This window comes from Staurois parvus, unplaced genomic scaffold, assembly GCF_062004578.1.
Source record: "Staurois parvus isolate SC_StPar_1 unplaced genomic scaffold, SC_StPar_1.0 ptg000446l, whole genome shotgun sequence".
NCBI classification, from domain to species: domain Eukaryota; kingdom Metazoa; phylum Chordata; class Amphibia; order Anura; family Ranidae; genus Staurois; species Staurois parvus.
The window spans coordinates 801,442-828,260 of record NW_028318242.1 but is presented as its reverse complement, the minus strand read 5'-3'; the positions used below and the strand labels follow the sequence as shown (position 1 = coordinate 828,260).

At 39.0% G+C, this 26,819-nt stretch overlaps 1 protein-coding gene across 5 annotated transcripts in view; it reads right to left on the bottom strand.

The window, feature by feature from the left end:
• Positions 1 to 7,139: 7,139 nt before the first annotated feature.
• Positions 7,140 to 26,819, bottom strand: part of MITD1 (microtubule interacting and trafficking domain containing 1) — a 37,252-nt gene continuing 17,572 nt past the window's right edge. The window contains exons 4-8 of one of the 5 annotated variants that reach the window (XM_089688100.1): positions 24,863 to 24,949; positions 18,492 to 18,634; positions 13,102 to 13,162; positions 10,416 to 10,452; positions 7,140 to 10,154 (exon numbers count right to left, since the gene is read on the bottom strand). In XM_089688100.1, the coding sequence (XP_089544226.1) occupies positions 10,417 to 10,452; positions 13,102 to 13,162; positions 18,492 to 18,634; positions 24,863 to 24,949 (327 nt within the window). In that variant the 3' untranslated portion in view covers positions 7,140 to 10,154; position 10,416. Of the gene's footprint in view, positions 10,155 to 10,415; positions 10,453 to 13,024; positions 13,163 to 18,491; positions 18,635 to 24,862; positions 24,950 to 26,819 lie in introns of those variants that run through there. The other 4 variants (XM_089688098.1, XM_089688096.1, XM_089688097.1 and 1 more) reach the window with 4 other exon arrangements.

Sequence of the window (26,819 nt, the reverse complement as noted above, 5' to 3'; positions counted from 1 at the left end):
CCTGAGATGAAAAAGCACTTTGTGGACTTTATGCAGAAGGTGTTTGAGAGAGATCATGCTGAGCCTGCACCTCCGCTTATGAAAGGAGAAGAATGTTGGTACCTACCATGCTTTGGTGTCTACCATCCTTGCAAGCCTGATCAGATTAGGGTGGTCTTTGACTCAAGTGCTCGTCATGAAGGTGTCTCCCTCAATGACAATCTTCTCACTGGGCCTAATCTGAACAACAATCTTATAGGAGTTTTACTTCGCTTTAGACAAGAGCCAGCTGCTGTTATGGCTGACATTCAACAGATGTTCCACTGTTTCATCGTCCGTGAAGACTACAGACACTTCTGCAGGTTCCGATGGCACCGCAATAATGATGTCAACGATGAAGTCATAGACTACCGAATGAAGGTACATGTTTTCGGTAACAGTCCTTCTCCTTCCTACAGTAGTAATTTATGGACTGAGGAAAACAGCTCAAGAGGGTGAGAAAGAATTTGGATCTGATGCAAGACAGTTCGTTGAAAGGAATTTCTATGTAGACGACGGACTCAAATCTCTGCCCAATGAAGAAGAAGCTATTGACATTCTTACTAGAACCCAGAACATGCTTGCTGCTGCAAACCTCAGACTGCACAAAATCATCTCCAACAGCGACAAGGTCATGATAGCTTTTCCTTCTGAAGACCATGCTGTCAGTGTGAAGAAATTCCAACTAGGATCTGACCTGTTAAACAACGCAGTCTTGGATTGCTTTGGAATGTTAAACAAGACACATTCACATTTCAAGCATCAGCCTGTGACAAACCCTTCACAAAGCGAGGAGTATTGTCTACAGTGAACAGCATTTATGATCTGTAAGTTTCATTACATTTCTCACCATTCAGGGTAAGATACTGCTGAGACAACTGACTTCCGAAAGCTCAGACTGGGATACTCCCTTACCCAAGGAGAAACAACAAAAGGTGGGAATCCTGGAAACAGTCTTTAAAAGCATTAGAACAACTCCATATACCACGCTCTTACACCCAAGCATCCTTAAAGAATGCCACCAGAAGAGAGAATCATGTCTTCTCCGATGCATCCAACGAAGCCATTGCTGAGGTGTCTTGTCTTCGAGCTACAGATCCCAGCAGTAAAGTGGGTGTAGGATTTATCATGGGCAAGACCAAGCTTACACCAAAACCTGCACATACTATTCCAAGGCTTGAACTTTGTGCAGCTGTGTTAGCTGTGGAAATTGCTGAGCTTATAGAATTTGAAACAGATGTTGAGATAGAGTCCTTTGACTTTTATACAGGCAGCAAAATAGTGCTAGGATATATACAAAATCACACAAGACAGATCAACGTGTATGTCCACAACAGAGTGGAACGCATAAGGAAGTTCTCTACGCCTTAACAATGGCACTATGTTCCCACTATCCTCAACCCTGCTGACCGTGGCAGTCGTGCAGTATCTACTACTTCATTTCTGGACATATCTTGCCTATATCCACCAGTACTCTTGAATGATAAACTTCTCAAGTTCAACAAATTCTACCTTTGAACCGGTTCATCTGGAATCTGATAAGGAAATCAGAGCTGTTACCATTATACTCAACACCTCTATGAAAGCAAGGGTAGGGCTGAGTCCTCACCATTTTGAATGCTTCTCTAATTGGTTCTCTGTTGTACGAGCCATTGCACATCTTGTTTACATTGCTCATCAGTTTGCAAACAGCTCTAGCACTGAAAAAGTGTGTCACAACTGGCACATCTGTAAATCTCCCCCCCCCCCACAATTGAGGAGGTCTTTTAAGCAGAAAGGGTCATTATTCAATGTGTCCAACATGAAGTGTACTCACAAGAGATTGCTAATATATCAAGAGGACTCAACCGAAGGATAGCTCTCTGTACAAATTAATTACAATAATTGATCACAACAAGCTATTGCGGTTTGGTGGTCGCATTGGAAGATCCGAATCATCCAGTGAAGAGAGAAATCCCCTCATTATTCCAGGACGTCATCACATTACTGTTCTGTTAGACATTTTCATGAGCAAGTTCAGCACCAAGGTCGTCAATTTACTGAGAGAGCAGTAAGGTCTGCAGGTTTCTGGATCGTCGGGATGAAAAGGTGTCCATACTCCACAAATGCGTCAAGTGCCAAAAACTAAAAGGGAAGCACCTACAACAACAAATGGCAGAGTTGCCAGCTAACCGATTAAGTACTGAACTACCATTTACTATTGTTGGCATGGGCATATTTGGCCCCTGTACTGTTACACGCAGAACCCGTGGTGGAGTTGCTAACAATAAGCGATGGGCTGTGCTGTTCACTTGCTTGAGCATTTGTGCAGTGCACATTGAAGTGATAGAATCAATGGACTCTTCTTGTTTCATTAATGCTTTCAGAAGATTTGTTTCTGTACGAGGACCTGTAAAGTTACTTAGATCTGATTGTGGGACCAATTTTACAGGAGCAGAAAAGATAGTGAACTTCTTGAATGGCAACAAGTGTAAATGGAAATTCCACCCACCTCATTCCTCTCACATGGGAGGCTCTTGGGAACGCATGATTGGAGTTGCAAGAAAGATCCTGGACTCTATGCTACTGGACCAGAAAACTTCTCAATTTACTCATGAAATCTTAGTTAATCTTCTTGCAGAGGTGTCTGCTATAATCAGTCCAAGGCCATTGGTCCCTGTGTCCTCAGATCCAGAGTTACCAGTGTTGCTCACTCCATCCACTCTTCTTACCCAAAAAATTGGGGTAACCACTATTCCCAGAGAGGAACTTGATTACCCTAACATTTACAAGCATCAATGGTGACGGGTTCAACATCTTGCTAATGTGTTTTGGAATCGCTGGAAGATGGAGTACTTTTCTAACCTTCAAAGTCATAATAAATGGCAAACTAGCAAACCCAATCTACAAGTGGGAGACATAGTTTTCCTGAAGGAGACAGATTCCCACCGTAACCATTGGCCCATGGGTCTTATTACAAAGACTATGCCAAGTAACGATGGAAAGGTACGCAAGGTAGAAGTCATAAAAGAAGGTTCTGCACACCTTTACTCCAGGCCTATAAAGGAACTAGTACTTCTTTTGCCCAAAGAGGAAGACAAGTCATCAACCTGAATTAAAGGGAAGTAAGAAGGAATGTGCATGTTGCTGCCTACCCCTCTAAATATGGATTTCCATGTCTCAGCCTGGACTTTCGAGACCAACATCTGCAAGTATTATGTTAAATGTTTACATTGTTTTCCTTTGTTCTTCCCTTGTTTTGCAGATGTTCCTGGAAAGAATCTTCATTACTTATTTTGGACTTGAACTAAAGTTTATTATAATAGAAATCATAGATTTCGACGGGGAGTGTCATGTTTCACATGACTGTCATGTGCCTTTAAGTGTTCTCTATATTTTGTCTCTGCTCCTCCTTTTCCTCTGGTTTAGTTAATGCTGTATATAAAGCCCACCCTTTTACCCAGAAATGCACTGCAGCTTCTAGCCTCATGTCATGAAGCAGGTCACATTATGATCTTTTGACCTATCAGATGTTCATTGTTGTAAGATTCTCTCAGTTTATGGAATAAACTTCACAAGATCTACAAGATCTCATCTGATTGAGTCACTGACTGTGGTATCCAACTGAGATTGGAGTTATCGCTATATCATCACAACTGTAAGTTACAGAGATCACACTTTCAATGCTTAGATTGGAGAGACAGAACAAGAACTTTTTCCACCTTTTAATGTAACCTATAAACTGTACAACTCATTTGAACAACAAACTGAAATCTTTTAGGTGGAGGGAAGTAAAAATAAAAAACTAAAAATAATATAGTTACATAAGTGTGCACACCCTTAAACTAATACTTTGTAGAAGCACCTTTTGATTTTATTACAGCACTCAGTCTTTTTGGGTATGAGTCTAGGAGCATGGCACATCTTGACTTGGCAATATTTGCCCACTCTTCCTTGCAAAAACACTCCAAATCTGTCAGATTGCGAGGGCATCTCCTGTGCACAGCCCTCTTCAGATCACCCCACAGATTTTCTATTGGATTCAGGTCTGGGCTCTGGCTGGGCCATTCCAAAACTTTAATCTTCTTCTGATGAAACCATTCCTTTGTTGATTTGGATGTATGCTTTGGGTTGTTGTCATGCTGAAAGATGAAGTTCCTCTTCATGTTCAGCTTTCTAGCAAAAACCTAAAAGGTTTTGTGCCAATATTGACTGCTATTTGGAACTGTTCATAATTCCCTCTATCTTGACTAACGCCACAGTTCCAGCTGCAGCTGAAGAAAACAGCCCAAAGCATGATACTGCCACCACCATGCTTCACTGTGGGTATGGTGTTCTTTTGGTGATGTGCATTGTTATTTTTGCGCCAAACATGTCTTTTGGAATTATGGCCAAAACATTCAACCTTGGTTTAATCAGACCATAACACATTTACCCACATGCTTTTGGGAAACTTCAGATGTGTTTTTGCAAAATTTAGCAGAGCTTGGATGTTTTTCTTCATAAGAAAAGGCTTCCGTCTTGCCACTCTACCCCATAGCCCAGACATATTAAGAATACGGGAGATTGTTGTCACATGTACAAAACAGTCAGTACTTGTCAGATATTCCTGCCACTCCTTTAATGTTGCTGTAGGCCTCTTGGTAGCCTCCTATACCAGTTTTCCTCTCGTCTTTTCATCAACTTTGGAGGGACGTCCAGTTCTTGGTAATGTCACTGTTGCGCCATATTTTCTCCACTTTATGATGACTGTCTTCACTGTGTTCCATGGTATATATAATACCTTGGAAATTCTTTTGTACCCTTCTCCTGACTGATACCTTTTAACAATGAGATCCCTCTGATGCTTTGGAATCTCTCTGTGAACCATGGCTTTTGCTGTAGGATGCAACTAAGAAAATGTCAGGAAAGACCTACTAGAACAGCTGAACTTTATTTGGGGTTAATCAGACACACTTTAAAATGATGCCAGGTGTGTAATGACTCCTATTTAACATGATTTTGAATGTGATTCCTTAATTCTGAACACAGCTACATCCCCAGTTATAAGAGGGTGGGTGTGCATACTTATGCAACCACATTATTTTAGTTGTTTTATGTATACTTCCCCCCTAAAAGATTTCAGTTTGTTGTTTGAGTTGTACAGTTTATAGGTCACACTAAAGGTGGAAAAAGTTCTGAAATTATTTATCTTTGTCTCTTTTTTTACATCGCAGAAACCTGACGTTTTAACAGGGTGTGTAGTCTTTTTATATCCACTGTATATGTGCAGCTTTTCTTGAAGTTTAATTATATGAAATATGTGGACACGATGATCAAAATTAATTCTCTGATCATGAAGTAGTATTTCATTGTGATCTCAAGACATTTAAATATTTAGGCGCTGGCTTGTCAAGAAGGGTTGAGTAGTGAGGCAACTGCAAAGTGCTTTTAAGGTGCATTCAGCCTGCATGCTTCCGAGTTCCTTCACAAGTGCTTCTGACCTGTCTTTTTTTCCTTCTATTTGCATCTGGTGATCAGGCCAGTAAGTCTGTTCTTCAAAAAATAAGTTTTCTTGCAGATGTATCAGTTACAGGGATGAGACAAACAATTCAACACTGGCATGGGTGCTTACAATGAATAATTTTATTTATGTAAAACCTTTATCCCAAAAGGGAAACGTTTGCTGTAAAGTTTTAGCTGGAGTTCAGTTTCATTTTGTTAGTGTACTTAAACCTGCTAGTACATATAATACTCCCCTGCCCCCCAGAATGACAATGCTGCTTTCTGCTGTGCCTCCTGTGCTTCTTCATCCAGAGTAGGGGTACACTAATTCAGGAGGTGTGTTACTGGCCAGATAACCAGGTGAAAATAGAGGGGGGAAAAAACCACCACAGCTAATGATTTTGGGTCTAATACTGCATTATGTAGACTTTCATGGAGACAGAGTGCACTCTCTTCTTAATGTGCTGCAACTCAATGTGGCAATACTAAATGTATGTACTTTTAACGCTCAACTAACAAATGATATGATTTTCTTAACACCAGATCAACAAAGGATGGCATTCGCCACAAGGAGCATGGGACAGCGAAAAGCATATTTTACAGGCCACAAAAGTACTGTGTTCCATGTTTAAAGCAATCAATCAAAACTTTCCAAGTTGATCAACATGGCAGGTTGTGAAAGGTAATTATCTACAAGAACAAATGTGTAATTCACGGAGATGCTTAAAAATATCCAACTTACTTTATGTATAAAATGATTGCATATCTTAATAAGAACATGTCAGGTTAAATATGGGAGCAGTTGGCGCTTTATGAAAGCACTTTCCCTCCTTCATCTTTCCTAATTGTCATGTCATTAACCCCTAGCAGAGTATTATCTTGTATTTTAAAATGGACAAACTACAAGTATGCTTTAAAGTTAGTTTTAATGCCCCATCTTCAGCAGCACAATCCTTTTCCACACCATTGAGACATCAGAAGTTTAAAAAAAAAAAAAAAAAAAAAGACTCCTTACTTTCAGCCATCAGAAAGGAAGCTCTGTATAAGCCCTCAGGTTGCTCAGAGCTTTCATAGGACTATCGGCAGTGGAAAAGAAGGAAAGGTGAGCTTATAGGGTTTAGTTACTGAAGGCAAATAGACTTCTCTTTGTAAGATAATTTTTTTTTTTATAGAGAGCTCAGTGAATGAGATGAAACTCTATGATTGGGTGACTTGAATCATCCAATCATATGCAAGCAAAAAAGCTGTTTTTGTTTTTTCTTTTCCTTGAACGCGATCGGGTATTCTTTGCATAGGGAATTTTCACCACATTCGCTAAGCTCTGGGGAACATTCTCTTGCAAAGTGCAACTTCCCTTTGTTCCTTAGTAGGAACGTGATATTTCCATTTTTAAACTGTGTTGACCAATTTTTATACAATATAACTTTTATATTACAGGTGCTATTGCAGCCTACAACGCTGGTCCAGGGAACATCAACAGTTTTGATGCAATTGACAGTCGTACAACTGGGAGGGACTACTCGAACGATGTAGTTGCACGAGCAAAGTTTTACAAACGATGTGGACTCTAAAATCCATGCTGTTAGGGTTTAGCATCTATCATTAATACTCTGCAATACATAAATAAACAAATTATGAAACAAACTAGCAAAAATGAATTTGTGTGTTGCATTTTTCTTTATTAAAAATATTGTTACATATAAAAATACAGTAATAATACCATTCTCAATATGAGAACACACAGAGTAAAGATATATGTAAATAATTAATGTGATTATAGAAAAAGCTCTGTATGCATACCTTTCACTTCCATATATGTATTGAGTGACAGTTCTAGGATATGGTAGTCTGTGCTCCAAGGTGACCAACCACAATACAAAATGCTACACGTGCCAATTTTTAGATGAATTTAACTAGCTTGCAATCACAGAAAAAAGTGAACAGATCAAGGCGACATACTACCAACAGTTGCTTTCAAAATCCTAAAACAATCAAAGCTATTGATGGCAGGTTACAGCGATCTATGCCATCAATGGCTGGTGGCTACATATAGCTGTGTGAGCAGCATAACATTAGATGCTCAATGACTTTGCTCTACCACTCATACCACCGAATGCCTACAGTGTATTTTTGGCACTTTTTAAGCAGCTAGTACTTTTTAAGCAGTCTGAAAGCATCTCAAATGCTAACAACATAATGAAAAAACAGAATACACTCAAGAAGCAATAGTGAACCACTTCTAAAATGTTTCAAAACAGTTTGGTAACCACTCACACTGTGATAATTGGGGGCTGATGGCAATGGAAGGTTTTGAGAAGCATATCGGGGATCATCATTCAAACCTGTGCAGTGAGCAGCTAGCAAGCTTCTCAGCTACATACTGAACACCATTTACTAGCAGCAGTCTCTAGGCTCATCTCCACATACAATATCTGATCATGCAGCTGAGAGATTAAATAGGAACAGTCACTGAGAGATCTGAACTACAATAAAAAAAAAATATTAATTCAGGATTTAAATGTTATGCTCCACAGATATTTTCTGCCTTACTGTTGCAGTTGTCTTCCCTGTGCACAATTGATTACGCTTCTCCTAATCATGTTAATGGTAGCCAACATTTAAAGAGTATGCTACCTCAACATTTCATATTCCTGATATGTGTGTTGCCATGTGCTTGTATGAAAAAGTTGCATGTTTTCTTTGCTTCTCTTCCTTTGTGTAAAATACCTGGTGCTCCTGCTTTTCAATTTCAAATGACCATGCCAGACATGGAAGTACATCCATCTCCGCATGGTCAGTTTTCTCTTTTGCATTCTACTTGATGGTCAGGCTTGTGTTGACATGCCCCCCCTGCACAGCAAATAACTGGGAAGGTGTGTGTGTGTGTATTTTAACCTGAGAGGGTTCCCATATACTTTAAATGGAAACCTGTACTAAAATATGTAAGCTGCCATTACTTGCCTCCTACTGGAAAATTCTGGTTGCCTGTTTGACTTCAAGAGTTTCATTGACACAGAACAATTAGGCAGCCAGGAAAACAAATATAAAATGAAGAACTCCTGATCTGCATACTTGTCCTGGGCCTGTCAGTCAAATAAAAACTAGTCTTGAAAACATTTACAGATCATGCTCTTCTGTCCTATAGGCTATCTCCCAGTGTTAGAATGACAATGCAAAAGACCCTTGATTATCCCACACTATTCCCACTCACTTGTAGACTTCCATTTTTTTCCTGCCTGGAGTCTTGGGTATTTGTTCTGTTAACAGTGCGTAGAGTACACTATGTAAAGGTTTTTCTGTACTGCTTTTCTGCAGGGGTGGGGGCAAATAGTTTTGAATGTAAATGTAATGAGGATTCTGAGGTATGAAATCACAAGGAATCTTCCAGATTAGTGATGGTTTCTCCACAACAGAATATCCATTAAAGCATGGGTGTAGCTCATTTATGAGATCACCAATTATATAGTTTTATACTGAATGGAGATATACCAAAATAAATACATCTATGTACTGTATATGTGCACCAATAATAATAGTCCAAAATCAGGAATATGAATATGTTGCAAATATTACAACACTACAATTGGCCCATTCTAGATGGGACTTTAGAGGCCCATTTTATGCTACTTAAAAAGATCTTCAGTGTATTACCCTTATTAGCCTTTAACTCCGGGGGAAGGCAATAATAGAGCGAATACCTGTTCATATTTTAACACTCAGCTTGGTGTCTAAGGCTGGTCGTACATTATACAATCTTCTTGTTCAATTTCTGCACAATCTCATTTAGATTTACTTTCAACTATGTAGTGCTAGGGCCTGCCTGATTGGATACAAATCAAAAGTGTTGTTTAAGATTGACCTCATATTATATGGTTTTCGGTAAATCTAGAGGAAAATTCTACAAGAAAATTGTATATTGTATGGCCAGCTTAAAGATGGCATTATGATGTTCAGGGAATAATTGCAATTCCCACAGATGTCCTTGAGTGCAAATAGTAGGAAGTTTCTGCAGTTTAGAAGAATAGCTGCCTGGCATAGCCGCAAAAAAAAAAAGTCAGTTATCTCAAGTTTCATTTGTCAACAAAACTGACAAAACAGGATTCGCCACAATTATACGCTACTATATGCTGGGAAAGTACCAAAAAGGAAGTTCTTTATATTTTATCTCAAACACATCACTTCATGAAGTGTATAGACATATAAAGTAAAGCTCAAGAACACATGCCAAGTAAAAAGCTGTGTTTGCATGCTTTCATATTACATAATATAATTACTAAATTTTCAACAAACACAATTTCATAAATAAAATATAAAGGCATAAAACACAGGTATGGTTTCCCTGATAAAACAGATTATGTTGAATGAATGTCCAGTGTACTAACATAGCAACAGAAGCAGCAATTGACAGCTGTTGATTCTTCCAACGCGGGTATTTTTTGTGCAGCAAAGCACACTTATACCTTCGATGGTTCCTGGGTTAGATTTCAGGACTGCAAAACAAGACAAACCAAACTTTCCCACCACTTCAAAGTTACTTAGAACACCTCTTTAAAATTACTCCATCGTACAGACTTTAGTCATGTTTTTCTTGTGTGATTGTTGTGGAAGATATCGACTGATGTTTCATAGCAGGGCCGCAAGTCATAGTCACAGGAGCCAATAGAAAAACGACTCTATAAACACATGGCAAACAGCAGACTTTTTATAATGTTATATAGTTACCTATGTTAAATACTTAACACAACGTGACAAGATAAAAGTTAAAATGGGAAGATCAAAACTTGATTAGACACACAGCCGGCAAAAAAATAAATACCAGACACATATACAATATATAGTTGTGAACACACTCAATGGAATGAAGATTAAAGGTTAAGACATAAAATGATCAGCATGTATATGAAGCAGGCATTCTATCCTGATCAACAGCTTACATTAGGGGTAGGCAACCTCTGAGATGTAGAGATCTACCTGAACAACATGAAAGAGATCCAAGATCACCGGGGTTTAGTGCCCTTTTTTTAAGAAAATTAACTAGCAAAGCCTAACTAAATAACAAGGAAAATTTGGAAAAATATAATAAAACAAATGTCACTGTAAAAAGCTATAGACTTTGCCTACCTTACAAGTGGACAGTGTCAGTCAGTAGGAAGGTGTCAGTAATTTTTTTAAATTTTTTGGGCTTTAGTGAAATATCAGGGGTCTAAACAGACACCCGATGTCTCAATTTTGAGAGAGAGAAAGGGAGTGAAGACAGAGATTCCCCAGTTCCTTTCTCTGCAGCTTAGCTGCACTGGACAGAGAATAAATGGGAAGTGCTTTGTGCTGAGCAGCTTCCTGTTCATTCATAAACTGAAGAATAGTAAAGACAGTTTATTATACTTCAATTCTCAGCAGACAGCAGGAGAGGAGGGAAGCCGGCAGCACTGTAGAGATGGGGGAGAGTGGAGCAGCAGAAAGAGAGGAGAGGCGGCGGGGGCAACATTTACTAGAATCGACTGGCTGTAATTTCCTCCTGCAGCTGCTGAATGCAGTGAAGAGGAGAATCTGGCTTTCAGTGGCTGCAGGAGGAAAGTACAGCCAATCAGTTCTAGTAAATATCATCCCCACCACCTCTCCTCTCCAGGTGTGACAGGGAGGCCACAGGGACCCGCCTGGAGCATGGGGATGCCAGCGCTGGGGGCACGTGCTGCTTCGTAATGGCAAATGTGCCCCCTAGTAACAAATTAAATGCCTTCTCTCCCGTAATTTAAAAATGGAGGCCCTCCTTCCTCCCTCCTGGTACTGACAGATTCCACCGGCCAGCCCCCTCTGCTGGTTCTAGTGATTTTTGGAGATTTTTCTGTCAGTGTCAGGGAGTGGGGGGCAGTGTGTATCTGTTCCCAGCTGTCAGTATTGTGAGGTTAGCAGGGTGAAGGGTACAGAAAGTCCCCAATAGGCAACATAGACCCAAGAAGTGTCTTTCCTCACCAGTGACAGCAGTCTTGGTTACCAGTCAGTGCTCTCCTCCTCCTCCTGCCTAGCTCAGCCCTGTGGCAGTTTGGTATCTGTCAAATATATTTTTCAATAAATGTCACGCTCCTAATTATTACCCATATAGTAATTATGCAACTATCAGAATATATATTTAGAGCAAATGACAAACAAATCAATAAAATTAAAAAGTAGAAATAATAAAAAACATAAAGTCTCTGGTACCAACTTAATAGTGATAGTCCCAAAATATAATGTGATCCAAAAAAAACCAATTGTGAAAGTGAATAAAAAATAAACAAAAGTCTCTATTGGTATAAAAGTGATAAATCCCAAAAAGTGATCAAAAATAGGTAATTGCAATTCCCAGTGATTTCTTATTGTGATTAGGTTATGCGCTCGCCTCCTTTTCAGCCTGTAACAGGCTTACTTCGCTTTTTGCTCACATATGGAACTTTTAGAAACACTGTTGCACCATATGAAGAGTGGTGGGTATCCCTTAATTGCTTCCCAATGCTCTTATCCTCCTTGCCAGTATCCCCGCAGGGATCTTTCACTCCTTCTCCTGCTCTTTATCTCCTCCTTAGATGTTCCTCAGTAAAAAGGATAAGGAAGTATGTCTGTACTTTTTTCTAAGGACTAAAATGCTTTATAGCTTGCCCAAATGCACTCACATTAGAAAAGATAAGAAACCGCTTTGTTTAAAATCAACTGCAGACAACTGTGTGTCACAGTTGTCTCCTCCCTCGCTCGCTCCATGCGCCCGGCCCTCTCCTGCCCCGCTCCATGCGCCCGGCCCTCTCCTGCCCCGCTCCATGCGCCCGGCCCTCTCCTGCCCCGCTCCATGCGCCCGGCCCTCTCCTCCCCCGCTCCATGCGCCTGGCCTCTCTCCTCCCCCACTCCATCTGCCCAGCTCTTTTCTTCCCTGCTTCGGCAATACAGAGATGCAATCTACTTGATTTCATCCCTCATCAATGTTTCATGCACAGCGCCAATTAATCAATTGCATATATGAACAGCTCTAATATAGAAAACAAACAACTAAAAAGAAGTGCCCTTCATACACTCCAGGCAACTGGTCACCAGTGATTTTAGTCCACATACATTCACCAGACACTTTATTAGGTACATCTGTTCAATTGCTTGGTAACACAAATTGCTTATCAAGGAGTCACACGGCAACAACTCAATGCATTTAGGCATCTCGATATGCTGAAGACAACTTGCTGAAGTTGAAACCAAGCATCAGAATGGGCAAGAAAGAAGATTTACGTGACTATAAACATGGCATGGTTGTTGGTGCCAGATGGGCTGGTCTGAGTATTTAAAAAACTGCTGATCTACTGGGATTTTCACACGCAACCTTCTCTAGGGTTTACAGGGAATAGTCCAAAAAAGAGAAAATATCCAGTGAGCAACAGTTGTGTGGACAAAAATGCTTTGTTGATGTCAGAGGAGAATGGGCAGACTGGTTTGAGATGATAGAAAGTTACTCTTAAACGCAAAAAAATTCAATGGGTGGATCTTGCAAATATCAGGAGTGTCAAAAAAAGGTTTCTACAAATTAAAGCATTTTTGAGGAAGTTTTTTTTATTAAATGTCTTTTCCTCATTGGTTCATTCGGTATTGAAATGTCACTGTCCTTACCTGAGGTTTCTTAAAATAGTCAAGACCTCGACCAATTTTAATCAACCAACCGTTGTTAAATCTATCACAAAGAAAACAGAAGTACATTTTACTAAATAAGAAATACAAAGCATATATATTGAATATAATAATAGTGTACTACAAACATGGTTATCACTTTTTGTGGCAAAAGTAAAAAATAAAAAAAAAATCAGCATCAGTCCTGGTTTTCTAAAAACTATACCTGGATGCTCATCCAAAACAAGAAATGTAATGGCCAAAAGCTTTCATTCACAACAGGTTATAGTTGTTGACAAAGAACATAAATCATCACCTTACAATGTACTAAGCTGCAATGAACTTCACTATACTCCAGTGATGAAAAAATAATAATCACAGGCTTGCAATATAATAAATGTTTGCTTTTGGGTTTAATACTGCTATAAGCATTTCTCAAGTGCTCTCAACTTTGACAGTTAGGGCCAAGGTCTTGAAGCTCCAAATGCAGCCCCATCCCCAACCTAGTCTCCTTTTTCCAAGACCACCAACTGCTTCCTTCTACTGGTGCCTGGTAGGGTAATGGGAGGACAGGAATTTGAGCCATTTAGTAGAATTCTTAATTTGGCCCCAAACTGTGGTATGGAAGAAGAGGAGGGCAATTTAAAGCAGAACTCTATGCAAATAAATGTACAGCTGAAATACATATGGGTGAAATCCTCCACTACCAAAAAGTTCTGCAGTGTAATTCTATGCAGCCTGTCACATAATCCAGGTACTCAAGCAAGGCAGCATAGCCAGGTGCTGGACTCAGCATGTTGCCACTGTCCTGGGTGTGATTAAATAATTTCGGAATACCAAATTAAATAAAAAAGCACACATCAAACACTTACACGATAAAAGGTAAGAACAGGGATAAAAAGTCCATCAGATGGCAAAGTCCATAATAAAAAGAACTGATCCTGCAGACCCAGACTCCTATGACTTTAGTGGACTTACTATGTTTTAGTGCAAAATGCCTTGGTATACTATGTCATTTTGCAGCTTGCTGGAAATGTATCAGTGCAAAAAGAAAGAATGCCTCATGTGCAACTCTGTACAACAAAGGCAGAAAATGTTTTCTGATGATAGCAGTAACGGTACCATCTTCAGGCCTTTTACAACTGCTCGGCCGACCTTGTAATCGATTGCCTTACTTGCCCCACGGCTTTCTGTATGCAGGTCACACTATTAGAAAGTTATGTTGCAGGTTCACTGAACATTGTAGGTAAACTGAACAGGGGGATTTGGACAATAGTGTACCAAGACACATTGCACTAAAACATAAAACCAGTCCACTAGAGTCTGGGTGATTGAAGCCATCCCAAAATGTGTTAAGCCCTGTGTTTATTGCAGTGCTGCACATCTCCTAATTATCTCTGTATAAAATATCCCTGTTACCAGCTATGAGCAGGCTTGACAAAGAAGGTGGTTTCTTTGAAATGCATTGCTGCCCTGTCAGTACGTGTCGCTGTTCCGCGATTATACAGTGGCAGCTGACGCTGCTCCCCAAGGGGTTATAAGGCATTTCACTTCTGCATCTCAGAACTTCTGCCTGCCTGCAACACTGTACTTTACTTCAGCAGGGTACAGGCTACTGTAAGTCTGCTATTGTTTTATCTCAATAAATTCATTTACTTTTTTAACCTGGATCCTGCACCCCCTGTCTGCTTTTCTTGTTAATAATTATGGAGCAGCAGCAGACAGCTCTCAAAGGTAAACTAAGTTAGACCATTGTCTGTATTAGAGTACTGTCCTTTCCTCAGTTCAGAGGGATTACACAAAGCTAATGTAAACAGAATAAAAAAGGTACAATAGGCAAGTATGATTTGGGGAAAAAACTAAATCCCAAACTTCTTTTAAGGAGCACACATTGCTGGATAATTACACGAATGTGGATATCCTCCAGAAGTTCTGGTTTTCAAGGCACTAAGTATGGAGCTACAGTCAGGTCCATAAATATTGGGACATCGACAATTCTAAAATTTTTGGCTCTATACACCACCACAATGGATTTGAAATGAAACAAACAAGATGTGCTTTAACTGCAGACTGTCAGCTTTAATTTGAGGGTATTTACATCCAAATCAGGTGAGCGGTGTAGGAACTACAACAGTTTGCATATGTGCTTCCCACTTGTTAAGGGACCAAAAGTAATGGGACAGAATAATAATCATAAATCAAACTTTCACTTTTTAATACTTGGTTGCAAATCCTTTGCAGTCAATTACAGCCTGAAGTCTGGAATGCATAGACATCACCAGACGCTGGGTTTCATCCCCGGTGATGCTCTGCCAGGCCTCTACTGCAACTGTCTTCAGTTCCTGCTTGTTCTTGGGGCATTTTCCCTTCAGTTTTGTCTTCAGCAAGTGAAATGCATGCTCAATCGGATTCAGGTCAGGTGATTGACTTGGCCATTGCATAACATTCCACTTCTTTCCCTTAAAAAACTCTTTGGTTGCTTTTGCAGTATGCTTTGGGTCATTGTCCATCTGCACTGTGAAGCGGCGTCCAATGAGTTCTGAAGCATTTGGCTGAATATGAGCAGATAATATTCTCGAAACACTTCAGAATTCATCCTGCTGCTTTTGTCAGCAGTCACATCATCAATAAATACAAGAGAACCAGTTTCATTGGCAGCCATACATGCCCACGCCATGACACTACCACCACCATGCTTCACTGATGAGGTGGTATGCTTAGGATCATGAACAGTTCCTTTCCTTCTCCATACTCTTCTCTTCCCATCACTCTGGTACAAGTTGATCTTGGTCTCATCTGTCCATAGGATATTGTTCCAGAACTGTGAAGGCTTTTTTAGATGTCGTTTGGCAAACTCTAATCTGACCTTCCTGTTTTTGAGGCTCACCAATGGTTTACATCTTGTGGTGAACCCTCTGTATTCACTCTGGTGAAGTCTTCTCTTGATCATTGACTTTGACACACATACACCTACCTCCTGGAGAGTGTTCTTGATCTGGCCAACTGTTGTGAAGGGTGTTTTCTTCACCAGGGAAAGAATTCTTCGGTCATCCACCACAGTTGTTTTCCGTGGTCTTCCGGGTCTTTTGGTGTTGCTGAGCTCACCGGAGCATTCCTTCTTTTTAAGAATGTTCCAAACAGTTGTTTTGGCCACGCCTAATGCTTTTGCTATCTCTCTGATGGGTTTGTTTTGTTTTTTCAGCCTTATGATGGCTTGCTTCACTGATAGTGACAGCTCTTTGGATCTCATCTTGAGAGTTGACAGCAACAGATTCCAAATGCAAATAGCACACTTGAAATGAACTCTGGACCTTTTATCTGCTCATTGTAATTGGGATAATGAGGGAATAACACACACCTGGCCATGGAACAGCTGAAAAGCCAATTGTCCCATTACGTTTGGTCCCTTAACAAGTGGGAGGCACATATGCAAACTGTTGTAATTCCTACACCGTTCACCTGATTTGGATGTAAATACCCTCAAATTAAAGCTGACAGTTTGTAGTTAAAGCACATCTTGTTCGTTTCATTTCAAATCCATTGTGGTGGTGTATAGAGCCAAAAATGTTAGAATTGTGTCGATGTCCCAATATTTATGGACCTGACTGTATATGCCCAACTCATTGGTTACCTTGAGCCCTCAACCCAGCGAAGTCATGCCATACCAGTCATGACTACATTTTTGGCTGCATTACATTTTTTGGGGGAAAGCATCCTATCAAATATTAGCTGGCAAGATAGTGGGAAATTTTGCAGGCATCATTTTCCCGTCTCATCACTAATATATTGCACCCAAATATATTAATTTGTAATAGAACCCAAATATATTAACTTTCCGGAATCTCGTCAGAAGTGGGATCAAATTAAAAATGATTTGTATCGGATTGCCAGATTCCCAAATGTGCTTGGTGCAATTGAATGTACACGTTGCTTTTTTGCACCATCTTTTAAAGAAGCATATCTACTTCAGCAGGAAAAGTGACCACTGCTTAAATATCCAAGTGCTATGTGACAGAATGTCACAGGTATGTCACAAGATATAACTTTTTTGCGATATGTTTGTGATAATTTAAAGGCACGGTTTCATGTAGTAATTACAGCATAATTCGAAAATATATAACGCATGCGATATATAGCGTTTCTTAGTGAATTACAGGGGTTTTTTTTTTTTCAAAAACAATGTGCGTTATTTTACGGCATACTCGGTTGTGGTAAAATATCAATTAGGGAATTTTTCTTTGGCCATGTGTTCGCTAGGTGTAAACACATTTTACAAAAAAATGTGGGCTGCTCTCAACACTCAATGGTGTAGAAAAAAAACCCAGAACCCAAACTCTTGTGTTTGAGTAGGGGGGTGCAGGGAAATGGCATGCAAACAAACATCTCTGCCTATGTAACCTATCAAACAATGCATAGTGTGCTAAATAATGTTTACCTACATAATCACTCGTTGCTTTTATTCCAAAAAGTTTACAGTCCTAGAAAATGGGTGTAATTAGGGGTAAACATTGGTTCTATAAATTTTAGGTCTTGGGAGGACTGCAAATGCAACACTGCCTTAGGAGCAGTGGTTCTTAACCGTCAACGACCCCTTTAAAAATCTGTTGAAAGCTATGGACCCCCTCCCCAGAAATATTTACATAAAACATACACAATGAATATATGTACTTTATTTTATTATGTGATTGCCTCATTCATATATGACATACACAAGGTTTGAACAAACAATCTAAACAAAAAACTCACTCCTTTTCTTGCAAAAAATAAAGGCCACTCATTACAAAAATTAAATACTATCATCTTGTGCAAGTTAAATAAAACAATTTACAGTAAATTCTGTTAAACCTGCTGCTACTACTACCACTACTACTTGCTATGATGGAGTCGCACAAGATTTTGGCTGTGCAAAGAACAATGATATAAATTGAAATGGTAAAAAATGGCCAACAAGTCAAGAAATGATTAGCTGCCAGAGCTATAAACAGTAGCAGGGAACATTTTTTGTCATTTCCTTCAATAAGAAACCTTTGAATTGAACAAGTGGAGGGCTGTATAATAAAAGGTAAATGCTATTTTTTATCTGACTCTCACGGATCCCCTGAAACCCATCCATGGGCCACTTAGGAGTCCATGGACCCCAGGTTAAGAACCCCTGCTGCTTCTGATCTGTGCCTAAACATCCAAATCACATCAGTCTTCATTTGCATGGGGAGCCATGTATGAGGAGCCATTGTACACCAATGGCTCCAATATATACTAAGAACATATGTTAGGCAATAGGAAGATATCAAATGTCAGTCTGGCTGATACTAAATAATGAGGATTCTGGAAATGCAGCAGTACTTTGTATCAATTAATACCCATAAGCAAGACAGGTTTATGTTGTTGTCTACCTGATTTCCCGGTCGTGGATGGATTGAGAGAAGCTGAAGTCTAATAGAACGCCATAATCCTGAAGGGAGATTTTTATCTCTTGCAGAATGCACATCTGTTGATCTTTCCCATTTTCCTGCTTCAAAGATAACAGTAAACAAACCTGACATGTGTTTAATTTTTGTACTTGCAAAATAAAGTGTTAACAATAAATCTACATCTATATATAAACTGATAAAAATAGATGTTATAATGTTAATAAACATGAACGTGTGGGAACAGAAATACAAGAGGCATTGTTTTGATTCTGTCTTCAGCACTTAGTGTAGGCAAACAAGAACACTGCTGTTACTTGAATCATACAAAAATATATATACACATTTCTATAAACAGCAAGAATATAAAAATGTGCACCCAAAGTTCTCTTACACACTATCGAAGTGCCTAAGATCCACCAAGACAACATCATAGTGTAATAATAATAATGAAAAAACAAATCTGCTACCTAGGTGGCTTATTTATTAAGTAAATATGTACATCCTGATACAACATTTACATTTTCTAGATATTGTGCAAACCTTTTTTGTATTAAGTTAGTATTGCTGCCCCACAAGCAGGCAACAAAACAGTCCATTCACCCTTTTAGCAGCTCCAGTTATAACTGGTGCCTTGTTTTAAAATGTATGCAATATACAACGTTTGTGAATTCACTGGTATATGTCCATTTTGAATAGTAAGGTTCTCATGTACACGGACATTTGAAAAACTCTTCTGTATGATGGAAACGGACTGCTGGAAAATGTAGGTAAAAAACATCTGTTTAGCGTGTTTGCATATCACTGTGTATGCGTGTTTTTTTAACCATTTCAATACCGGGCACTTTTACCCCCTTCCTGCCCAGGCCATTTTACAGGTTTCAGCGCTCTCACACTTTGAATGACAATTGCGCGGTCATACAACATTGTACCCAAACTAAAATTTTATCATTTTCTTCACACAACTATAGCTTTCTTTTAGTGGTATTTAATCATCACTGGGATTTTTATTTTTTGCTAAATTAACAAAAAAAAACGAACATTTTGAAAACAAAACACGTTTTTCTTTGTTTCTGTTATAAACGTTTGCAAATAAATAATTGTTCTTCATAAATTTAGGCCAAGATGTATTCTGCTACATGTCTTTGGTGAAAATAACCCAAATTAGGATGTATTATTTAGTTTGTAGAAAAGTTATAGAGTTCACAAACTATGGGATAGATCTGAAAATTGATCAATCCTGAAGTACTGATGGCCAATCTAATTTCTTGAGGTCCAAGAATGTCAGAACAGTGCAGATATCCTCCAAGTGACCACTTTTTTATGACGTACTTCATAAGAGGCATGGCGAGTTTTTTGAAGTTGTATTTTTTTGTCATAATTTTTCAGAAAATTAAAAAGATTATTTTCACTTTTGTTTTTTACATACTGTCACCAGTACAGTACAGCGTCATCATATAACTGGCATGGCGGTGATCAGGGACACTGACTGGTGACAGTATGAAAAAAAAATATATAATTTTTTTATTATTTTTAATTTTTTTATTAAATTTTTTAAATTTTTTTTTCATATTTCACTATGACCAAAGTAGTACAATGTTACCAAAGTAACACTGTACTACTTTGGGGAAGTGATCAGTATTTTTTATTTATTTATTTTTTTACACAATTTGCTTATAGCAAAGAATTACTTTGCTATAAGCAAGCATTTACCTGAATGACATTGATTCATTCCGGGTTTATTTTTTTTTTTGTGCTTAGCTGTGATTTGGCCACGGCTAAGCACATGACACAGCTGGGCTGTGATTGGCCAAGCTTGTGCATGTGATTGCTGTGACCAATCACAGCTAGACACACTAGTATACAATGGATGGCATGAATGAAGCCAACCATTGTATACAAGTGTCATGTGACCTGCTGTGATTGGTCATAGCAGGTCACATGGTACTGGCAATGGGGCCGGTACTCAGAACTGCTATCGGCCGTGTCCGAGGTACACGGCCGGTGACAGATCGCGCCACTGCGCGGCTCTACAGGCGGTATGCTGAGGGATTTTGCCGGCCGCCAAACGGCCATTGGCAGGGCGGCAAAAGGTTAAGATAACCTCAGGAGACCTTCCAAAATGCCCAGAATGCACTGAAAAACAGTAAAAAATTTACTATTTGAGACATTTTGAGAGAAATAGAGAGAGCAGAAACAGAGAGCAGTATGTGTTGAGATTACCTTTTCTGGTCGTATTCACTATGGATCCCATCATGAGCATAATGCGACACGTTCTAACATTGTTTCCTTCACGCAAAACCTGGAACTGACTGCGCTGGTGTACCGGGTCCATTTGAATACATGGAAAACACTTTGTATGCATTTCTGATGATGAAAAAAGGCTGTGGACAGCATCTGGAAATGGAACAGTTAAAAAACGCTTCTAAACGCAAAAGCTTATAAATGCGGTTAGCTGCGTTTACAAGTGTTTGACTTTTGAAATGCTGATAAAATCTACTCCTGAACGCAAGTTTGGTTTATCAGCTACAGTGTACATAAGCCCTTATTTAGTAATTAAAGTATGTGTTTTTGCAACCTATAATAGGGATGTCTTATCTTTTAATTAATTGACATTTACAACATTAAAGTATCCTGATTGACTCTTATATAAAATAATTTGTTACACTTGTTACAGCTTGCATTGAACAAACTGTTCACATATCTTTTGGGTCCATTCAAACACCAGTTCTTCTTTTCATGATTATGTAATTGGTATACCCTGAGATGGATCTGTTCTTATTAACATATGTCCCATCATACAAAATTGACTCTTTCCTAAATTGTATAATCTCTTTTTATGCACAGAAAAAAATAAAATTGAAATCAGTCAGCTCAATGGATATCACATATTATAATCAATAGATGTTCTAAAACGAGCAGTCGTACTTGTATTCCGGGGGACTCCCCCATTCATCCATATGTATCTCACTGCTTTTTTGGTCCTATAGTAATCAGTCATGTTTTTATCAATCCCATTGAAGTCACAATGTCATTGAATTATATCCACAACGTGTAAATGACTGGAAGACTTCCACCACTTCTCATCACCAAACATCAGAGTCACACAACTCCAAGTACCTAATTAAAATACCATTTTGTCTCACTAAGAGACTTTATCAGGGCATGGACTTCTAACAACACTCCTCCCCTAAATAGGGAAGCACGAGCAATCTCTCACCTCACTCATATGTGTACATGTGTATATATTTAACTAGCCTTTAGAAAATGACACACCACCTGGAGAGACTTTTTTTTTCATAAGAAGTACTGTGGATCAACATTTTGTTGTTACTATTATACAACAAGGTATCTAACTAGATCCACACTGTTTCTTTTTACAATAATAACTTGTCACAGTCACTTCTCCTTTGCACAATATTTAATCTACAAATCTCCATTACTTCCTCTAACTTTCCTTCATGACTCTTGATTCAGATAACAGTAGTGCACTTGTTTGCCTATCATCTTTTTTTGTATTAATATGTTTGATTGATAGAAGAAAGTACACATCTGACCTATGAAGAGTCTGTTTCTGATATGGGAAATAAAATATGCAGTAAAATGTCTTGTAATTGCATTTTGTATTGATTCGCTACCTAGTGTCCATGACCCAGAACACATATGCTCCAAACTCACCCTATGTGCAAGTTCCAGATTGGTAACGTACTCAGGTAGTGAAGCTTGGATCAGCATGAAAACTCAAAAGTAATATTTCTGTAGTTATTGGAAAACCAAAATTACATGGCAGCGTCCTGTATGTTCCTTTTAAGGCCTCATTCACATGCACATACTTAAGCGCACACCTGTGAGAATGCCCTGTTTGTCTACACATCTTTGGTCACAGTGTGTACTTGGGGACCTGCACAGCTGTCAAACTGGGAGCAGTGACCATGTCCCACATGACATGAATGGAACTGCCTACACAGAGATGAACAGAATATCTGTGCATTTCCCCGTGTAGGCAAACCTGGCCCTCACACAGGTGTAAGCTTAAAGTATTACTAAACCTACAACAGTAAAATCAGTCTGTATATGTAGCAAAGCATGCTGGTTATACTTACCATGGAACCTAAGCGGCTAATCCTCCGCATTGTGCAAAAAGGCTGTTTGATCCTGTCTTCTCTGATCCTCCCTTTCTTCCACTGTCCCCCATCCATCTGCTGATAGAGCAAGGCCTTGGGGGCAAGCTGCACATGCTCAGTTTAGTGTACATTGCTATAGCAGTTTTTGTTTTCTTGTGAGAATGCATGTGATCAGCACAGGGCCAATCAGCGCTGTCCAGACAGAGGGTGAGGGGTGAGGCAGCCTCATCAGACAATCGGGGGAGACTGAAAACTCCTCCTTCAAGCTTTAACCAGTGCTCTGCTGGACACTGGTAGAAGTCACAAGACTGCTCTAACTTTTGATGAGAAATGGTATTTAGCAGTTTATCTTTACTAAGGTAATTGCATTTCCATGTTTTGGGTACTGTGAGAGGCCAGCCATAGTGAATGCAGGGTCCTAGGTTTATTAACACTTTAATTATACCCCTGTGAATGAGGCCTAACTCTCCAGCATGTAGCAAAGCTAAATAGTTTTGGGTGGAGATTAGCTTACTCCTATATAGCAAAAGCATACCAGAAATATAAATACTATTTGCATTTCTGTTTCATTTGGAAGCAGGCAATTATGTCACACACCTGTATAGGTGCATTGGGATTTATATTATAACATAGAAAGGAAATATTGTGATTTGTAGAAATCAGATTTCATTGGCCCGTCCACACGAAGCAAATGAAAGCTACAATGTAATTGGTTACTGCTCTTTGTAACATGTTACGATGTAAACTATTAATTTTTAAAGACAAGAATGAACATCTCATAGCTTTGAGGTACACAAATAATAAAACTGATAAAATGCTACTCTCAATAATAACAAAAATGAGGACAAGAGCAACACTTCCAGTATGCTGACAGATTACTTCACAAATTCCTATTCCCAGCACTTTAGGGACATGTATGAGTAGTGGTGTCCATTCTCCACATAGATGGACCTCCTAGCCCTAAAGTTTGGTGCATAAAGTGTGTTGTGGAAAAAAATGCTCACTCTAAATAAGGCATTATTTTACATAGAAATATATCACTCAATTGGGCATTTTAACCTCTTCTTGTCTGGCGCATGCGGATAAATAGCCAGACGAGAGCGCTGCCGATGTGGGGGGACATTTCTAAACGTCTCCCCGCATCCATTGCCTGTGCGCGCCGCGATCTGTGCCTGTGTCCACCGGACTCAGCAGAACACAGATCACTGTAGGGGACCTGCCACAAGGTCACATGGCACAAGGCTATTCAGAACAGCCTTGTAGCATGTGACAAGTTGTGACCAATCACAGCTCTCACAGTATTTCTCAATAGCTGCAGGAATGCAGCCAGAGAGAAAGAAAAATGATTGCTTTTACAGCCTTTAAGGGTGTAAAAGCAATCAGTGTAAAAAAAAAATCTTCATCACCTCCACAAGTAGTAGTGTCACTATGGTGACACTGTACTGCTAGGGTGACAGTATGTAAAAAAAAAAAAAAAAAAACTATCATTTTTCTTTTTTTATAAACTAATTTGGATTATTTTTGTTTTTACCAAAAATATAGCTGAAAAAAGTTTGGCCATGATTTATGAAGAAACATTATTTGCAAAATTTTATAAGAAAAACGCTTTTTTTTTCAAAATTTTTGGTCTTTCATTTATATAGCAAACAAATAAATATCCCGCAATGACCACGCAATTGGCATTCAAAGTGTGATAGCGCTGAAAGCTGAAAATTGGCCTGGACTGGATGGGGGGTGAAAGTGTCCAGACTTGAAGTGGTTAAGTGCTGGTTCACACCATGCCAGCACATGAATAGCAAAGGGAACTTACATTCACTCTGCATGTAAAATGCACTCCATTTGCAATCTGCAGCGGGTGTCTATACGAAGTTAACGACATCCAAACACAGGTCGCGAACGCAGTATGTTGCAGTGTGTTTTAAAAAGTAGTGCAAGCATTACTTTTGGTGTGATGCTGTGCAATTTTAGTCCATTCAAAATGAATGGGCTGACATCACAACACACAGAACAGCATGTGAATCACACAAAAAAGTACAGTGCATTCCTTTGTAGACATGGTATGAACCAGCCCTAAATATTATTCAAACAGAAATTATTCTACTAGAAATGTAAGAACTGACAACTTTTGAGAGGAATACAAAGAACACACATGAACAACCCATGGGGAGGCAGGGATAAATGCGAGTTTGTATATAGGTTACAGTATATGATCAGAAATACTAATAAACTTACTTCATCTCTTGAAGTCAATAAGTTGATTTTCTTGATCTTGGAAGGACCCTTAATAAGCATTTCACAAAATCGTAGAAAGTTATACAGCTGTAAAAATAAAGACAGCTCTGAGTATGAAATACAAATAAAACTATCTTTTGCCATCACTTTTTACTAGAGTGATTTAATCTGCAACATGAACAGTCAAAATATCCAATATGTCTTTGTTCATTTATATAATGGGAAACAAAAATAATCATGGAATTATTTTCTTTTTAAAGGTCATAACTTATAGAGGTCCTGTATGCACTCTTACTGTATATTAAGCAGCAACAATCTTTACGGGAAATAAATTCAGATTGACAAAAAAGGTATAAATAAAATTACTGAAGATGATCAAAGGGATCTGTCACAATGTAAGAGAAAGCTTAGTTTTTTGATGAGGACACATTTTTAAACATTTTTGCAACATTTACCTGGGAAGTAATATTTGATGTATCTCTAACATTTTACAGGCTTACTGTTCAGTTATTTCAAACACAGAATTTCAGATTCTGCTTAAAGTGGCTATGTACATATTAGATAATGGGGTTGATTTACTAAAACTGGAGCACTCAGAATCTGGTGCAGCTATGCATGATATCCAATCAGCTTCAAACTTCAGCTTATTCAATTAAGCTTTGACAATAAAAACTGAAAGTGGATTGGTTTCCATGCAGAGCTGCACCAGATTGTGCACTCTCCAGTTTTAGTAGATCACCCTTAATTTATTCAGCATTCATCCATGCAACACACCTGTTGAGATCACAAGGTTTAGCGGGAGTCCCCCAATGACAGCAGGGATAATCATGGTTGTTAGGACGTTGGCAGGTCCCCGCTCCTTAACAACCAGCATCCCTGAGCCCAACTGTCACATTTAGCAGTGGTAGGGCTAAAATGTTTCACTTCTAGCTGCAGCTGGGGGTTCAGTCTGGGATAAAATAAGATGGAAAAACATGCACGCTAAATATAGCAAAATAAAACATTTAACGCATGTGGTATTTATTGTGCATTTTTTTGTGAACGACCTGCTTTTGAGACAATTACCATAGGAATTATGTTAATTCTAATACTCAACTTTTAGTGAATTTAATTTGCAATAGATTTAAAATTGTATTAAAAAGTGAAAACTACAGTAGTTTGGGGTTTTGGGTAGACAGTAGAATTGTTAGAACACGTCAGGTTTAATTACTGTTTGGGATGATGTCCTCTCACTCTCTGTTCCCTAGACACCTACATGAAAAAAGGGGAGAGAAAAGTTCCCTGGGACATGAAGACACAGACTGCACTAAAACTTGGCAGTGGCTATTACTCTTCCCTACCATTCTCTACTAAAAGAGAAAACATTGTATTTGTTGTTGTCATTCCTGGTTCCAATGAAGAGATCACATTACAATATGCCCCTGTGACAACATGGGACAAGAAGTGATGAGGAATCTAAAAAACACAGCTCACATAGAGCTCCAACACCCCTCATACTCCTGAATTGGATTTATCTGTTTGTATTTTATAAATACTCAAACTCCTAATGTAACTTACAGGATAGTTAAATCTTCATTACTGAACTGTGCTAGGGGAGCAGCTAAATTCTCTGACTTTCCGGTCTCCCAGGCACAAAGTATTATTTTGTTTTTGTACAGGATTTATATAGTGCCAACAGTTTGCTCAACTCCTTTACAAAATGGAGGGAAACAGTACAATTACATTAAAATTATTAGCATTCAACACAAGAGTGATAAGAGGGCTCTGCTTATCTTACAAGTTAAAAGGAAGGTAAGTTAGGTCACTCATGGTGCAGCTGAATAGATTCCGTGCCCGGAATCAGCATGCTGCTCCAAAAGGAGAAAAAAAAAGGAAATGGCAACTTCAAAAGGCAACTCTGTGGTAGGTTTCCTTGGTACAGGACCACATTAGAGGCCCTAAGCCTCCATCCAACTTA